General features: G+C 45.1%; 1 protein-coding gene across 1 annotated transcript in view; it reads right to left on the bottom strand.

Annotated features, from left to right (window-relative positions):
- Positions 1-18,977, bottom strand: part of CDK6 (cyclin dependent kinase 6) — a 112,875-nt gene that overhangs the window by 19,826 nt on the left and 74,072 nt on the right. Inside the window, exon 4 of the mRNA XM_054384958.1 lies at positions 6,725-6,834. Within this exon, the coding sequence (XP_054240933.1) occupies positions 6,725-6,834 (110 nt within the window). The remainder of the gene's footprint in view (positions 1-6,724; positions 6,835-18,977) is intronic.

The following is an 18,977-nucleotide window of genomic DNA, read 5'->3' on the forward strand; positions in this document are numbered from 1 at the left end:
CAATTCTGTCTTCACGGAATTAATATTTCCTCTGTCTTGAAAGTACTGAGCAGCTGTAGCTCCCTGAGCTACCCCATATCTTGAACGTCTTAGTCCTATGTTACCAGGTTGTTCACCACCTTCATGACACTACAAGGAGTTCTGCAAGATCCATATGAAGCTGGCTGTCGTTTCTGGAAGAAAATCTGCTCTGCTCAGAATTAAACCCCCCAAATCCTCTTCTGGAGTAAGTGAATAACTGAGTAAAAGCTTCCTTCCCTGGTAAGCCCTTTTCCGCCCTGCTTTTCATACAGTTGTGGCCGGAGTCTTTGCCAAAAATGGAGTTTCCCAAAAAGTCTGGGCCCTCTTTTCAAACTCTGCTCTCACTTTCTGGCTAAGTGCCCTCACCATCAGACTCTGCAAAGATCTAGTTGATGAGCAACACCTACTTCTCCTTTTGCAATTACTTTCCGGAAAAGGAAAACTGATTCCAAAGCAGGAGAGATGCAAGCATGCCTGCTTCTGTGTCTCACTGCGTAGGACACTATCTAGCTAACATACAGTTCTGATTTCATATACTCCTCCATTGTTAATGGCTGATGAGATCTGGTCCTAACCGGGCATCTTCATTCTTACAGCAGCAGAGTTTAAAAAGGCTTTAATATAACAGCTACAAATAGAAAAAATCCCTTGCTGTGTGTAGTTCTTTAAGTGATGAAAGCTCACACTCTAATTATTTGGACATAAAGAGTACTTGGAAGATTATTCTCTTGTACAGAACAGTGTCTGTGCTGTGCTGACATAGGAATAAAACCTGTTTCATGAATATAATCTAATAACAAATGATCTAATAATTCACTAGAGGTCAAATTCTGGATGATGTAGCTGATGGAGTCAGTTGCTTCTGGTAACAGATTCCAACCCAGTCAAAATCAATAGTAACTGAATCTTCATGCCAATTTACTTCATCTCAGCAGAATGAATGAGTGAAGACGAAGTGATCCCTTGGATGAAATTCTTATTTGACAAATGTCTATGTTCCAAGAGCACTTATTGCTAACAAACCTGGATATGTTAGGAGAGAAGCTATGAATATGGAGAATATTTAAGTAAATATCTACACCAAGACTGACACGTTGTGGTCCTTCTCCTTACCACAAGGCCTTTTACTCTGACCTCAAGCCAGGCAAATCCAGATTGTCATAGAGTGGAGTATCACCACTCAAAGGAATGTAGAATTTTTTAAAGCTAAAGTGTTCTTTCACTTAAAAAGAATGAAAAGCTTCTTCACTTGGAGTACTGGAGCAGGCTGCCCAGAGAGGTTGTCGAGTCTCCTTCTCCCATCCCTCACCATTCTGTAAGTCTGTGATTTCAGACTAGTGCTGAGCCACCTGCACATAAAGAAGCTGCACAGCTTTTCAGGAGGGGAGCTCTCCCTCTGGACTTCAGCTCTGTATGGCTGCCAGCTGTCAGCTCAGAGCCACCCAGTCCCAATGTCTTGGCCACTGCCTTGTTTGACCCCACACCTGAACTTAACAGCTTAAACTTGGTCAGCTAACACCATTTCTGCTGGTCTTCTTAGCCCTGCCTCAAGGTTCCCTTCTGGTTTTTGTGTCATGGGTAGTGACAGTTTTTGGTTTCTATGGTTTATCAACCGTTTTCCTTACCAACAGATCTATTCCTCTGACTGAAAGCCTGGCACAGCTGGAAACTAGAAGGAAAACCACAAATGAATGGCCTGGCACTCACTCACCACTCATCTCCAACCACAGACCCATACAGTTAGTGGATCTAACGGCTATCAATCAGCCCAACTGTAGACACTTTAAGAGATACCAGCTAGAAAAGGCTTGAGGGAAAATGTGAGCTAAAACCCAACAAGGTATGGCACTCTTAATAGGGTCTTGGAAACTCACATCTATTTTGTGCTTGAGAATTAGTAGTATTATTCTGACTGCTTGCCCTTCTTTCCATTAATGTGCATTTGTCCTCTGCCCAAAGCCAATGGGAGTTCTGCCTGAGAGGTCATATTAAACAGAAAACAATTCCTGCTTATCCAAACCCAGGAATAACATGAACAAGTGCAGCCTTCTACCTTCCTTTGTTATGTTGGAAGCAAAATGTCACTGCTGTTCCATCAGATTACTGAAGTCATTAAGCTAAATTGTGGCTTGGGTCCATTCAACTTTAAAAAGGCTAGACAAAAATCTTTGTAATAGGCTGGCCACTTATCTGGGGAGGAAGAAAAAAATCCCATTTTATTAGGGCTGGTATGGAAAACCCATCAGCCTCCCACACACCCATATGCACATGTATGGCAGAAGAATAAAGGAGGAAAAGTGCAGAGAAGTTTGAATGCTGACAAGATCTTTCCAAGGAAGGAGCCTTCTCCCAGTACAGTTGGGCCTGGACTGTGGTGAACTTTTATGGCACTTGCAACTTAAATCATTCTCGTAACAAAACAAGCTAATTCCCAAAAATGGTAAAACCAAACTCCAGCCAGACTGTACAGTACCTGGGTTCAAAGGTTGCAAATCAAGCTGTGTAGCTTTTACAGTTCTAAGCTGCAACCTTTGCTTGTTAAAATAAAGACAAAACAGAAAAAGGAGAGGGAAAAAAAACCCCAAACTGTTGTGTTAAATTTCCTGCTAACAAAATCTAACGGCAAGCAAGCAGACGAGTGAATGATTACACTTTGGAGCTCTTGGTCCACTAGATATGTTGGTTTAAGGTTCACTGAAAAACAGCAGATAATATGATTGCAAAGCCTGTGCTCAAAATTGCTACGTGATAAAGGGAACAGTTTGCTCTTAAACAGCATTTAAGATGTTTGCCAGCTTAGATGGAAAACCCAAATTATAAGCAGTGCTCATGCCAGTATTTGCTCAGCTGCCTCTTGCCTAGATGTCTCTGCTGCTGTCTTGGTTTTATTCTTCCTTCCCTCCCAGTACCCAGTTGTACATCCTTCTGGAACAAACTGAGGTGCAGAATCAGAGACTCGTGGAATTGTTTAGGTTGGAAAAACTCTTTTAAAGGTCATTGACTCCAACCATTGTCTAACTCAGTCAAGGCTGGGGCTAAACCGTGGCACTCAGCACCACTTCTCTGCCTCTCTGAAACACCTCCAGGGGTGGGGATTCAACCACCTCCCTGGGCAACCTGGGCCAGGCTTTGAGATCCCTTTCAGCCAAGAAGTTTCTTTTCATATCCAACCCAAACCTTCCCTGGTGCACCTTGAGGCCGTTTCCTCTTGTTCAATCACCTGATACTAGGAAGAACAGACCAGCCCCCACCTGGCTCCAACCTCCTCTCAGGGAGTTGTAGAGAGCAATGCAGTCTCCCCTCAGCCTCCTTTTCTCCAGGCTAAACAACCACAGTATCCTCAGCTGCTCCTCACCAGACCTGTTCTCTGCCCCAAGCCTGGAGCATTGCATGGGTGGTAGGGAAAGAAGGCAACAAGTTCCCAGCAAGACAGTAAAAAGAAAAGGTTGCCTCCATATCAAACCTCCATCTACTTCTAATCTTTAGCTGCATTCTCATACCCTTACTCTATCAACTCCAGCAGAAACGCAGACTGGTGATTGCCTAAAGGCACTACCATTTTCCAGCAGAAACAGCTGTTCAATGTTCAATTTTTTTGGAAAGCCTCCACAGAGTTTGCAAAATTTGACAGTTGATTGCTATTAAGGTCACAGTAAGATGGGTTTTCTTTTGCAATGCATCAGGAGAATCAGAAAGACACCATCTATATATCACAGAGAGAGAATTGCAACATTAACGCACACAACAGTCTGTGGAGACAGAGTTCAGCGCTGTTCATTGTAGCCTTGTGGCAATGAGCCTTGAGATCAGGCTTCCAAACCATGCCTGTAAAGCGGAGTACGTGGAAGGCACGTGGTTTGTTTCCAGTGAGGCAACATAGGACATACAGACTTGGCAGATTCCTGACTTCTGCAGCTTTTGACAAGCTCCCAAATTTAGGACTGAGAATGTCAGACTGACCCTGCATTTGGCAAGTATAAGAGAAGTCCTGGTTTTATCAAACTCTGCTTCAAGTCAGATCTAATTTCCATTAAAAAAAAAAATCTGCATCCAGCTCTGGAGCCCTCAACACAGGAAGGACATGGACCTGATGGACCTGATGGATTGGGTCCAAAGGAGGTCCACAAAAATGATCAGGGGGCTGGAGAACCTCTGGTAGGAGGACAGGCTGAGGGAGCTGGGGTTGTTCAGCTTGGAGAAGAGAAAGCTCCAGGCAGACCTAACAGCAGCCTGCCAGTGCCTGAAGGTGGCTACAAGAAGGCTGCAGAGGGACTGTTTGCAAAGGCCTGCAGGGACAGGACGAGGGGAATGGTTTGAAATGAGAGCAGGGCAGATTTAGATTGGATGTGAGGAACAAGTTCTGCACCATGAGGGTACTGCAACACTGGGACAGGTTGCCCAGGGAGGTAGTTGAGGCCTCATCCCTGGAGATAATTCAAGGTGAGGCTGTCCAAGGCTCTGAGCAAGATGCTCTAGTGGAGGATGTCCATGCTGACTGCAGGGAAGTTGGACTAGATGATCTCAGGAGGTCCCTTCCAAACCAACCCAAACCATTCTATGAGTATATAACAATGCACTATCTGCATTTGCAAATAAGTAGAAAATAGAACTACAACTCTCCCTAATTTAGCTGACCATGTTGGATTTGAAGAGTCAATGAGGCTCACACATCATAAAAGGACAAAGAAAATTAAATTGGTGGTGTTGCTACGTGGTAATATTTCTTATCTGTCAGAATTAAACCTGCAAACTAAATGAGGGGGGGAAATAGAAGTTTGAGCATGGTATAAAGTTCTGTGTTCAGTTGTTTTTTTCTGTGTCCCTCTTGCTGCAGATGCTGAAACGAAGTTGTTGACTTTGCTACTGGCAGTACTTGGGACAAGAGGAAATCTTTAGAAGTTTGCAGGGTTTAATCAATACTCCTAAAATCCACATTCTCTTTTTTTCCCTCTCATTTTCTGATCTCATTTCTGAGTCAGAGACAGAGAGGGTGGAGGATAATAATTCTACCCAGGCCATTTGACCAGGCAAGAAGCCCAAGAAAAATGATTTTTCCATATCCTAACATTAATAAGTAGTAGAATTCCAAAGTTATTTTGCAAGAATTCAATTAGTATTTTGAACTTCATGCTATATAAATAGTTGTTTCTCAAGCCCCCTACAGTATGGCTAATCCTTGCATATCGAAACAATTTTGGGGTTTAGGCCAACCAGTTCATCTTTTTTTTTCCCCCCCACATTTTCTTTATGGACATTCTTTGACTTCACACTGGGTGTTACAAAATGTCACAGAGTTTCTAGATGGAGAGCTCCCAGGTGATGCCAACGTGCACTTCTTGCAGTAAGCTCAACCAAAATGTGTGTCATTGGGTTAATATGGAGACAGATTTACCTTGCTAAGGCTCCTGGAGGGTTGTTCCTCTCCTGTATGGTACAACCTCCATACCACTGTTCTTCCTTGGGGAAAGACCAGTAGACAAGTGCTCCTCTTGCCCTCACAACTCGTCTGCATCCAGCTATTGCGTAGCAAGGTAGTTCTTACGGCCAATTCAATGGAATTAGCCAAAAAAGGAGGCATTTATCTGTTTCTTTTGAGCAACAATTGCTCAATACCCAGGCTAAAGACCTTATTCTTTAAAAAAATCCTACTTCTCTTTCCCAATTCTAGAAATCAACTTTACAGTGACTGTTGAGATCTCAAATATGCCTTGGGGGGGGACTGTGAACAACACTTGATGCTCCAGTGCATGAACTCCAGAGAAATAACACTCTGCTGCCCACCATGCCTTGCCTTTCTCAGGGTGAATCCTATCCTGAATCCATCTTTACTCAAACTGATCAACAGCCTCTGTAGCTCACTGCCATCTGCCTTTGGACTCAGGTGTAACAGGAATACCACAACATTCACAGGGGCTTTACCAGGAGCTGAGACAGGCCTCCATTAAAAAAGAGAGAGTCCAAGGTGGCAACAGTGATAGATTCTCAATGGGTGTTTATATTTTTTTGCTGCAAGTACAGAATCAGAGAATCAGAGAGTGGTAGAGTTGAAAGGAATCTTCAGAAATCAGTGAGTCAAACCCCTGCTAAAGCAGGGTCACATGGAGCAGGTTGCACAGGAATGTGTCCGGGTGGGTTTTGAAAGCCTCCAGAGAAGGAAACTCCACAACCTCTCTGGACAGCCTGCTCCAGGGCCCTGGCACCCTCACAGGAAAGAAGTTTCTCCTTAAGTTCAAGTGAAACCTCCTGTGTTCTAGTTTGTGCCTGCTGCTCCTTGTCTATCACCGGGCACCACTGAAAAGAGCCCAGCCCCACTCTCATGACCTCCATATTTTAGCTATTGATCAGCATTGAGAAGATCTCTTCTCAGGCTGCTCTTCTCCAGGATAAACAGCCCCAGTCTCTCAGCCTTTCCTCCTCAGGGAGACTCTTCAGTTTCCCCATCATCTGTGGCTCTCTATTGGACTCTCTCCAGTAGTTCCCTGTCTCTCTTGAACTGGGCAGGCCAGAATTGGACACAATGCTCCAGTTGTGGCCTCACCAGGGCAGAATAGAGAGGGAGGAGAACCTCCCTTAACCTGGTGGCCACACTCTTATAAAACGTCCTTTCCAGCATAACCATGACCCAGTGCATGAAATCAGACATCACTGCCCACCTGTTCAAGATTCAAGTTGAAAAGACAGAAGCAATAAAACCGTTTCTTACTTTCGACGGAACATCTCTGCAAAGATGCAGCCAACACTCCAAAGATCAACTGGTGTTGCATAACTGGACTGGAGCAGAACTTCAGGAGCTCTATACCACAAAGTAACAACCTGCAAAAAGAAAAAGGAATAGTAAGAGAGAGCAGGCTTAGCCACAGAATTGCAGCTGTGCTCCAATTGCTCCTAAATGCTGTGCTTTGTTCAGATCTCACAGATTAAGCCAAATTGCTTTTACCAGGAAAGGGTCCTCTGTGGAAAACATGAGTATGGATGGCTACAGTGATGAAGAGTCAGGGAGTGAGACCAGTTCTTGCCAGGAACAGTGCAGCTCAGGGTACACCAAGACAGAGCATCAGAGAATGTGGTTGGTGTGGTATCACAATATCACAGCACACTCTGAGGACAACTCTGGGAAGCTTGTGCAGTTTACAGAGCCTTCCAGTAGAGGTCTGGATTCTTCGTGGAGCAAATCTCAGTCTATTTTTTCATTACATTTTCATTAAACAACATTTTTGGACCCCTTAGATGTAGTCACCAGAGACAAAGTGGAACCAAGTAAGCTAGAAGATACTGTGAGTGTACTCCTAGGACAAGCCAGAACCTGTAGCCTGTGTCTTGTCCTGAGCCCTTTCATAGTGTGTGATGTTTTCTGTAGAAGAAATGGGGTTAGGTCAAGCCTGTGGGCCAGCCTGGCCTAACATGTCAGGCCTGTTTCAAATTCATCAGCAAGGAGACCTCGTGGCCAAGGTCAACAGTATTCTGGGGTGCATGAAGAAGAGTGTGGCCAGCAGGTCAAGGGAGGTTCTCTTTCCCCTCTGCTCTGCCCTGGTGAAGCCACACCTGGACTATTGTGTGTAATTCTGGGCTCCCCAATCCCAGAGGGACAGGGAACTATGGGAGAGAGTCCAATGGAGGCCACAAAGATGCTGACACTAAGGAGACTCATGGAATCACAAAACCATAGAATGGTTTTGGTTGGTAGGGATCTTAAAGATAATCTAGTTCCAACTCCTGTGCCACAGTCCGGGACTCTTCCTACTAAACCAGGTTGCTCAAAGCCTCATCCAGCCTGGTGTTGAACACTTCCAGGGCCAATTTACATTAGATTTAGACTGGATATTAGGAAGAATTTTTTACAGTGAGGGTGGTGAGACACTGAAACAGGCTGCCCAGGGAGGTTGTGGATTACCCCTCCCAGGGGGTGTTCAAGACTAGGCTGGATGAGGCCTTGAGCAACCTGGGCTAGTGGAAGGTGTCCCTGCCCATGGCAGGGGGTTTGGAACTAGATGATCTTCAAGGTCCAATCCAACCCAAACGATTCTATGAATCCACAAGGTGTCCACAATTTCTCTGGGCAACCTGTTCCAGGGTCTGCCACTCTCATAAAAGACAAAGACAAGAATGAGAATAACTTGTAAAGTTATGTTAAGGAGGGTAGCAAGTTGTGAAGCTCAAAACCAGCACAAAGAAAGGTGCAAGAAGAGTGGTTTTTTTTTTTTTTTTTTTTTTTAAGTGCTAACGATGTAATTGTCTTCTAAGCAAAAAATAACAATGGAAGCAATCAGCCGAATTTGCTGGTCAAAGGCAGCTGAAAAAAAAGCAAACACAACATTGATTGAAATCATTACATGCCCTGACAGCCTTTGGAACTCCTGAATGGCTGTTGAAGGGAGGCTCAGGGATATTTGCACAAGTGGTCATATTTGCTAATAGTCCTCTTCAGCACTTTGATCTCTGTTCATAAAATCTGTCTTTGAAACAGCTCAAAGTGCTGTTCTGGCAGGCTCAACTCCCAGATAGCTGCGCACAGAAACACTCCTGCATGGAAGCTGGGCACTATTTAACTCCATTTATTTTAGTTTGGTAGCATACCAGTGATGCTTTCACACAGATCACAGAATGCATGGGATTGAAAGGGACCCCCAAAGGTCACCTTGTCCAATTCCCCTGCAGTCAACAGGGACACCTCTAACACAGATCAGGTTGCTCAGCGCTCCATCAAGTCTGATCTTGAATATCTCCAGGGATGGGGACCCCACCACATCTCTGAGCAACCTGTTCCAATATTTCACTACCCTCATTGCCTTCCAGCACCTGAAGGGGGCTACAAGAAAGCTGGAGAGATGGCTTGCAAGGGCTTGTAGCACTAGGACAAGGGGCGATGGTTTTAAACCGGACCAGTGTAGATTTAGGTTGGACATTAGGAAGAAGTTCATCACAGTGAGGGTGGTGAGAACTGCAACAGGTTGCCCAGGGAGGTCATCCCTGAAGACATTCAAGATCAGGCTTGATGGGTCTCTGAGCAACCTGATCTAGTTGGGGATGTCCCTGCTTACTGCAGAGGGACTAGATGACCTTTAGAAGTCCCTTCCAACCCAAAATAGTCTGTAATTCTGTGAACACTTCTGACAATGTGTGCCCTAAACCAAAGCCCCTTTTCCAGGGAAAGGAGGCACAGGAGAGTTGATCCCTTCCTGACTGGAGCATGGCAGCTGGTGGGCAGTGCCCAAGTGCTGGTTGAGGTGCACAGTTGATAGGCAGTGCCCAGGTACTGGCTGAGGGACACAGTGCTGTGTTCAGGAGGCTGTGGAAGTATGCAGGACTTTGTCTCCTGCTGCCATGTGACCCCTCACTGGCACAGCACCCCAAGCTCTTGCACTCTGCCACACTCCATTAATTCATGCACAAGGCACTGGGAGATTTCACTGCTGAGACATTTGGAAAGTTAGACCTTGAAAAAGAGCCATTTCCCAAGTCCTACAGCTCAATTCCAGCAAATGCCTGATTGCTTTCTAGTCAGAGGGGGAGGAACCCATGCTGAGCTGCTTTGGTATGCTCTGTTATTACCCTGTAATTAGAAAATGATCAAGAGAACCATTCTGGTTTGGAATGGGCAAGTCTGTGTTACAAAATGTCAACCTGAAAGGGATCAAAGCATGCTAAATGCTAGTGTGCCCACAAGCAATGCCACAGATGACTCCTCTGGTGATGCAGGTCTTCTCCTGAAAAGCACAGGATGATGCAGACAAGGCAGCGGTTTTTACACAAGGCTTCACACTCTCTTTTCTCTTACCATAGAAACCAAGAAAATATTTGTGGACATTCCATTAACATTTGCAGATAACTAGAAATGAAAATGCTTCTGAACACAGGATATGGTGAGGCTCAACAACTAGCTCATCACTTCCTCTTCAGCAGGCTTCTGACTTAAGAGTGAAAAAGACCTTTGTTTAGATAAGCCACACCAGTAGGGAGACAGGCTCCTGCTTTGCTCTGTAGGTAATGGGTTCTGTGCTCACATGCCGGTAGACATCCTAAATTCTGCACAATACTCCTAAACACTTTTGGAGGCTGTAGGCTTTAGTAATTGTGTTGCATTTTAGTCCTCTCATCTAATAAATGTCCCTCCTGGGCTTCTTCCTTGATTCTCCTCTCTTTGCCTGGTCTCTTTAGCCCCCCTCTTACACCAGCCAGGTTCCTTCCACCTGTCCCCTGACCTCCTAGCTCCTCTTCCCTGCTTCTGCCTTTCTGCCACATGCCAGTGTCACTGAACATGCCTGACTCCTGCCTCTCCTGTGCAAACACCCAGATGGACACAGCCTGCTGCCCAGTCATGTTCCCTGTGCTCTGCCTGCCCTCGTGTTCCCTGCCTGCTTCTTTGCACCACCAAACTGACCCAAAATTCACATCCTGTCCCTCCAACTGCCTCCAAATGCTCCTGGGCCAGATTAGCTCCTTTTCCCCCTTTAGCTTCTCAGCCCCCTTTGCCTTGTCCTGAGGATATCCTGTGCCATTTGAATTTTATGGATTAAGCCACATATGAAAAGATTGAGAATAATTAAAACACTGGAAGGAGCCTGTACCTACAGGAGCAGCTCCACTCCTTCTCCAGTGCACATCTTAGGTTTCCATTACCCAGATTAGATGGGATGATAGCAGATAAGGATGTTATCAGTAGCTGCAGATTGCTGCTTCTAACAATTTAAATGTAAATTGATCCTGGCATTAGTTCAGGATGAAAAGAAATGAAAGGTGGATCTGGGAGGCATTAGAAAGGAAAAGAACATCTGCAAAAGTCTACCAAGGCTGTGCCTGAGCCCCTACAGAAGGAAATGTGCTCAGTGAGAAGCCAGGGGAGAGCTGCATTTAGTCAGTAAAAGAAAGGCAGCTTCATTCTGAAACTGAGCTTTCTGCCTTATTATACCTGATAGATGTTGCTATATGGGATCATCTGGCCCCAGGAGTTCTAATCCTGCACTCCATGGTACCTCGTCTCTGAGGAAAAATCAAAACTGGCAGTAAGAATCTGCTGACCAGCAATGCCAGCACAAGACTCAGGGCTTGTGTCAGTCTCATTTAATTTCCATTTACTTCACAGAGCAGATTTTCACTTCTGGATAACTGCTGAATTTAAATGCACCATACACAGCCCTTTCCAAATATAGTTGCTGCCTGAACAGCAGAACAGTTCAAAAAGGACAAAGCCAAACAGAGGTTTAGGGATGGGGTTGAGTAACACAGACACAAAAGGCTACATTTTGGTCTGCCGCAGACTAAGTACAGACCAGTGCCCAGTCGCACAGCTACAGGAACAAAGCAGGGATCAGACTGGAACACAGCAGCTATGTCTGTGCTGGGAAATTAAATGGGACAGGAAATGCTCCTTTGGCACCGAGACCAACAGGCACAGAGTGCCTTATGTCCATATTATTAAATTCTCAGCCTCCCAGAAAAGGTGATTGGATGCAGGCTGCTTACTGGGAACAGTCTTTGGGCCATGCTTCGCTGTGCCTAGGAGCTGTCTGGGGGAAGCTGGTTGGCATAACTCAAAGCCATGCCAGGAACTCCTCTAATAATTTAACAGTATAGACAATTAAGCTCCAGTACCCATGGATGTTTCCTGGCGCTCTTTAATCCACTCCCCAGTGAGTCATGCTGTGGCCCCAGGTCTTCCTTTCACTCCCAAGAGAAGGTGGTTTGCTATGCTGCCCTCATCTCTGCTGCATCAGAGGGGACTACAGAGGGTGATGGGGTGGAGGAGGAATGGCCCACTCCTCATCTCATCCTCCAACTGATCTGATTTTATGCTAAGTGCATTGTACAAGTCAGGTAAACACATGCTGCAACTGCTGACTGTCTATGAGAAGAATCGACTTGCCCATGTGGCCCTGCTTTGCACAGGGGTTGGACTCAATGCTATCTGGAGGTCCATTCCATTCCATTCCATTCCATTCCATTCCATTCCATTCCATTCCATTCCATTCCATTCCATTCCATGATTCTGTGACTGGCCCATGTGTAGACACCTTCCATTTACACATCTAAAGCTGAATGAGATTAATTCTACTCTAATTAGAATCACAGAATCATTGAATTGTTTTGGTTGGAAAAGCCTTTTAAGATCATCCAGTCCAACCATTCTCTAACTCTACCAAGGCTGGAGCTAAACCACGGCCCTCAGCACTGCATCTCTGCCCCTTGGAAACACCTCCAGGGCTGGTGAAGAAGCCTATAAAACCTTCTAAAGCATTTGCTTTCATAGAAGTCATTCCACAAAAGCAATTAGCAGGGTCCTTAAATTCATACCAAGTATCCTTAACTGCAAATAAAATTCTGCTTCCAAATCTTTTACTTTTGGCATTATGGTTTCTACAGCAGTCTTTTGTGTGCTGATCTTGTTAATTCTGTTTGCCATCAGACACTGCCTCATTTCATTGCTTAAAACATTTCAACATCATAAAAGATTATCTGTAAAGTAATTTTTTTAAAGTTCCCTAACAGTTCTTAAATTCATTTATAAACTTCAGTCCTCACTAACAAGGCTTTCACATTGTCTTTGGGGCATCTTTTTGAGTCTTATTTATTTTTTAGCAAAAATGAGGGACTGTAGCTACAGAATCTCTGGTGCAGTTTGTAGAAAACAGCTTTTAGTCTTGCTTGGTGGTCTCCCAACTTCACCAAAATATTGATTGCTTCATACTCTTCAGGAGGATTCAAAATTTCCATCTTCCATCCTCCATGGAGCTGCTACCGAATTGCTGCTTCTTCAGGGGACTCTAAAATGACCTGCAGAATTTGCAAGCATCATAGAAAGTTTCTTCTCAGCCCTATGATCAAGCCTGATACATTCACCAGACTGGTTGGAGAGGACAGAACTTTATCATAACCCCTCATCCTGTCACTCCATGCGTTTGTCACAAGTCTCTCTCCAGCTCTCCTGGAAGCCCCCTTGAAATCCTAGAAGGCTACTCCAAGGTCTCCCTGGAGCCTTCTCTTCTCCAGGCTGAACAATCTGTCTCCATAGAAGAGGTACTTCAAACTCCAATCATCTTGGTGGCCTCCTCTGGACCTGCTCTAACAGTTTCATGTCCTTCTTTTTTTGGGGGCTCCAGATCTGGACACAGGAGTCCAGGTGGGGTCTCAGCAGAGCAGAGGGGCAGAATCCCCTCACTGCCCTTGCTGCCCATGCTGCTGGGATGCAGCCCAGCACAGGGTTGGTTTCTGGGCTGCTAGTACCTGCTGCCAGCTCTTGTTGAGCTTTTCTTCACCCAACACCCCCAAGCCCTTCTCCTCAGCACTGTTCTCTATCCGTTCTTTGTCCAGCCTGGATTTGTGCTTGGGATTGCCCCAAGCCAGGTGCAGGACCTTGCACATGGCTTTGCTGAACTTCATCAGGTTGGCCCTAGCCCACCTCTCCAGCCTGCCCAGGTCCCTCTGGATGCCATCCCTTCCCTCCTGTGTGCCAGCTGCACCACACAGCTTGGTGTCATCAGCAGACTTGCTGAGGGTGCCTCACTCCTACTGTCCATGCTGCTGCTGATGAGGAAGGGAGAGAAGGATAGTGTCTCATTGTACCCTGCAGCACCTTGCACAGTAACCTCCAGCATGGGCAGACAGCCCTTCTAAATCCCACCTGTCCAAGAAGTGTCACAAGGTCAATAGAGGTGATGGCAGTGTGGGCTCTTTAGCCTCTGTACAGTGACTTCAGCAGATGTCTGATCCCTGGTTTGGAAGAAGAGTGCGTCTGCTTTGCTTGCTGGGCACTGCTTTACTGTTTTTCCCCACCACTGTCCTCAAACCATTTGCTGAGCATTCTGCATGTATAAACCAAGCCAAGGAGCCTCTCTAATCTGTCTCTGAGGATCTATTCTCATTCCTAACTGATGGAGAAGGTAACGATCACTACATTGTACGAAGTGCTTTGCTTTCCAGGGATAAGATCAGCCTGAATAATTGCATTTGCTTAACCTCTTTTCTGAATCACAGAGTCATTTAGGTTGGAAAAGCCCTTCAAGATCATCAAGTCCAACTGTTAACCCTACTCTATCAAGCCCACCACTAAGCCATATCTCCTAGCACCACATCTACATGACTGGTGGCTCTTCATCACCATCTGTTTTCATTGCAGAGATAGATATGGTTGGAGAGAGTTTCTTTCTTACAGAGGATGATATTTTGTCTGTTTATAGAAACATGAACATAGTTTCCCTTTTAAAGTAAAAATGTCCCAAACTACCCCTGGTGGCTTTTAGAGAGCACTGTGTTTCTTGACAAAACCTTTAACATATATATAAAAATGCCACCCTTTGAAGTGCTGGGACAGCAATTTTATCTTTTTATTCCCATTTGTTTCCCTTTTAGGCAAGAGCTTGACTAGCTGTCTTGTGAAAAGTGGAAGGATTGATGCTTTTAATTCATTAGTTAAATCATCAAGCAAAAAAAATGTTCTATTTATAGAAGGCACAAATCCTGATCACATGCACCACCCACTAGCAACTTGTTATTTTCAACTGAGATCTTCTCTTATTGATGCTGAAACATTTGGACTTTGAAGAAAGAAAGGTTTAGCTTGCTTGGTAGACAACCTGACAAAGAAAGAAGCTATTAATTGCTTTCATGCACACAAAACTCATCAGAATTTTGCCTTTTTGATTTCTAGGAAGAACCACAGAAGCCAGCCTGATGGTGCTACTGAAGAATATTTCTAGGTACATCCGTTGTTAGCAGGAATGCATCTCTGTGTGTGTGTCTCTACATCAGGTGCATGCATGAACATATTTTACCTGCATTCGGTGGTTTTTACCTCAAAAGTCTCTGTGCACTAAGCCACTGCATGCAACAGCTCCTAGAGAGGGAAACTGGCTCTTCAGATGAGGTAATATTTGTAACCATTACTGATAATTCAGAACTTATCTCAAAACTAATACAAGGAAATGTATTCAAGCAGCTGATTTCATAGAATACTCTCCTGATACCACACAGAGCACACTTCTGAGAGACTACCTGAAACTTCACTGGAAAAGTGGTTTATCTTTCTACCAAAAGAAAGGAGCAAAAACAGTATCAGCAACATTTTTGTACCGGCTCCAGGGCCCATGAAAGTCAAAGAATCATAGAATCACAGAATAGTAGGGGTTGGAAGGGACCTCCAGAGATCATTGAGTCCAACTCCCCTGCCAGAGCAGGATCACATAGGGCAGGTCACACAGGAAGGCATTCAGGTGGGTTTTGAAATTCTCCAGAGAAGGAGACTCCACAACCTCTCTGGGCAGCCTGCTCCAGTGCTTCATCACCCTCACCATAAAGGAATGTCTTCTCATGTTGAGGTGGAACCTCCTGTGTTCTAGCTTGTACCTGTTGTTCCTTATCAGTGGGCACCACTGAAAAGAGCCTGGCACCATCATCTTGACACCCACCCCTCAGATATTTACAGGCATTGATCAGGTCTCCTCTCTCAGCCTTCTCCTGTCCAGACTAAACAGCCCCAGGGCTCTCAGTCTCTCTTCATAGCAGAGATGTTCAAGTCTCTTCATCATCCTTGTAGCTCTCCATTGGACTCTCTCCAGCAGATCCCTGTCTCTCATGAATTGGAGAGCCCAAAACTGGACACACTATTTCAGGTGTGGTCTCAGCAGGGCAGAGTAGAGGGGGAAGAGAACCTCTCTAGACCTGCTTTTTCAAAACCATGATATCCTAAGCTGCATGGAACAGAATTTTTTATGGACTGTGGGACAAGTCAGTTTTTTATAGAAGTGGTCAGGAGGCTTCTGCTGATATTGAGGTGTGTTTACCTATGGAGATACTGGACAACAGCACCTGAAATTGACAGCTTTTAACAGAAGACAGTCATTCTGCAGCCTGCTCCACACTCAATAACCAATGTTTATAGACTGAAACAGCAAATGCTAATGATCTCTCTCAGGGCTGAAAAACCCAGAGAGGCGTTAAAAAATAAACACCACTGGCTTCTTATGCTGATCAAGTCAAACATCTACTGTAAGAACAAAGAGAATCCTTTCTACAGGACCAAAACCAACACAGCATTAAAAGGTGGCAGCCTGTGGCACTGCCTTGGAATGCAGGTCTTGTTCTGAAACTCGGCACCTTTCCATTTACTCAGTCACCTGCTGGCACTGGCTAGCTGAGGGAAGAGTTACCATTTCTAGCATCAGATTTTGGGCCTTGCTCCAGTTGCTTTGATCTACTCCATATCTTCCAAGTAGCCACAAACCCAGCACATCTAGCACCCTGCACATTCCCACTGGGTGGCATCCAGCTCTTCTGATCTCACACCACTTATGGACAATCCCTGGGAGAAGGAGAATATGGAATCACAGAATCATTTTGCTTGGAAAAGCCCTTTAAGCTCATCGAGTCCAACCATTCTCTAACTCTGCCAAGGTTGGTACTAAACCATGTCCTTCAGCATCACATCTCTGTCTCTTTGAAACACCTCCAGGGATAGGGATTCAACCACCTCCCTGGGCAGCCTGTTCCCATGTTTTAGAACCCTTTCACAGTGAAGAAGTTTCTTCTAATAGCCAGTCTAAACCTCTCCTGATGCAACTTAAATATGTATCTCCAACTTGTCCCAGGGACCAAGCCACAGTTGGCTCTAAGCTGAGATGTCCTGGTCTCTTCCTAAATTCATCAGACTAGAGAATCTGAGCCTTACTGCTTAGGCCTTGGCTTTCTAATCAAGAGCAGGTTTCCATTGCTACCAGAGTCTGGTTAAAAGAACTGGTTCCATTGCTAACCAGAGTCTGGTTAAAAGAAAAAAGTCTCCCCACTTCCTGGGGTGCTGTGCTAGACTTCAGCTCTGAACAGAAGAAACCTAAATAAAGCAAAACCATGAAGGCCACCACAGGCCTCTCTCCCATGGAACTTGGGCCCACTTCTGTTTCAAACCATCTTTAGCAAAAGGGGATGATGCACAAAGCAAATAGTGCCTCAGAGAAAGGATTAAATCCTGCCAGTCCTCCAGAGGAGAGGCTGTCCTGTGGAGTCTATAGCTGCTTCTCGATGAGAAAGAAGCCTTTAATGAAAACAGCCACCAAAAGTGACCTGACCAAATGAGTTGCCCTCAAAAAGAAATCATCTGTACCTCTTTGAGGGAGGTGTAACCACTGGGTGGGAGTTGAACACAGAATTCTATTGGGATCCTGACTTGGTACAGACTGCTATGAATAAAACAAAGCTTTTCAGCTTGGGACTCTAAAAAGGGGAAACTTGGTGCAAACAACTTCTCCAGGATGCTGTTTTCATTCAGTTAAGAATGAAACTTAAGAACTCATGCTGGGCTTTGAGTTAATGGCCAGAGCTGGATAGGAAGAATACAGGGCATGTAAGAGAGGTGGTGCCTTGATGGCTACAGCAGAGGACATGTGTGCATGAGCAGGCTACCTGCTGGGTAGGAGCATGCCTGATCCTTACACAGTATGTGCAATGAAGGGAAAATAAACTCAATTAATCTGAAAATATTTTTTCATGTGTATTTCATGCTGAAAGTCTGAGGTGGATCTGGCACATCTAAACTTAAGATAACTTGTGTGGACAAGTTATAAAGCTAATACTTAGGAGAAATTTCTCCTCTCTACTCTGTTTTAGCTACAGTTGTTAAAATACTTGTAGGTTTGGGCCCTCCTCATTTTTATGTCCCAGCAACTCCTAGGAAAAGCAGCACTATGAGCTGTAACCTTTTTCCCTAGCAGCACGGCATGGGATGGTGGAAGCTCTCACAGCACCTGACAGAATCATAGAATCATGGAGTCATAGAATGATTTGGGCTGGAAGGGAGCTTAAAGGTCATCTAGTTCAAATCCCCTTGCCATGGGCAGGGACACCCACCCAGCTTGCTCCAGGCTCCATCCAACCTGGCTTAAGGTATGCCACAGCCTCACAGCTCTCCTTCCTCAAAGCAGACTGGGACTGTGATGCCCCTGGTGGAAGTGGACATGTGTGCTCCTAGTGAAACAGACTCCACCCAAGGATTGAGTAGGGGTCTGGAGGCAAAGTACTAATTTCATTGATGTCCTGGTATAGTAAATCAAAGGGCTGGTGGAGCAACATCTATCAGTGATGCTCATGGGAAGCAAGAGTTTGCAGTTTAACCTCCTGTGTCACAGCAAAACCTGAAAGGAACCCAGGGCTGCAAACAATACAGCTTCTCTGCAGCTTGGAGAAGGGGATCCTGAGGGGTGACTTCATTCATGTTTATAAAGATGTGAAGGGCAGTGTCAGGAGGAAGTGTCTAGTCACATGCATTAGAAAGGCCTTTGCTGGAGAAACAAGCAGCTGCATCTCAGCTGAAGCTTAGCTGTGTGTAAAGCATGTTTAGGCAGATACTTGAGACACATGGATGTTCTTAACAGAAGCCCACATGGAGTCCCACCTGGTGAAGCCTGTAACTAAGTGGTGGTGGAAGCAGTGTGTCTTTGCATCCACATTAACATCTTGTACAGATGTTATGTTGTTAACCTCAAAGTGGAAACTCAGCCTGAAGGGGGATTCACTGACGCCTCCTCCATCCAAGCAAATACTTTGACCACTAGGCTAGGGGTTTTTTGGGTGACAGCTCTTTCCTTGCCTTTACTGAAGCCAAGTCCCTATTCTGCCAGGAGTATGTGAGTCATGGGGCAAGACTGTGTCTGAAAGTAGCTTAATGCTTAAGAACAATCAGCTGGAAGGGGCGAGTTCCTGGATCCTGCTCTCTGGAATGTGTATGCATTTTACATTAGACCATCACTGGATAAAAATAAAAGCAGGCATTAATTACATTGACCAGGCCAGATTCAACTTTAGATCTAGGCAGCTTGTGTTCCATCTCTCTGTCTCTAAAAACCCTAGAAGATGGCACTCTTCTTTTATTCTATGGACAAAGAAGCAACATCTCCTCCACTGCTACTCGATACACTACTCACTTGCCAAAACTCAGGATTCACAATACAAAGCAAAACCCAAAATATTTAAAGTAC

The sequence above is a fragment of the Indicator indicator genome, chromosome 11 (genome assembly GCF_027791375.1).
Source record: "Indicator indicator isolate 239-I01 chromosome 11, UM_Iind_1.1, whole genome shotgun sequence".
In the NCBI taxonomy this organism is placed as follows: domain Eukaryota; kingdom Metazoa; phylum Chordata; class Aves; order Piciformes; family Indicatoridae; genus Indicator; species Indicator indicator.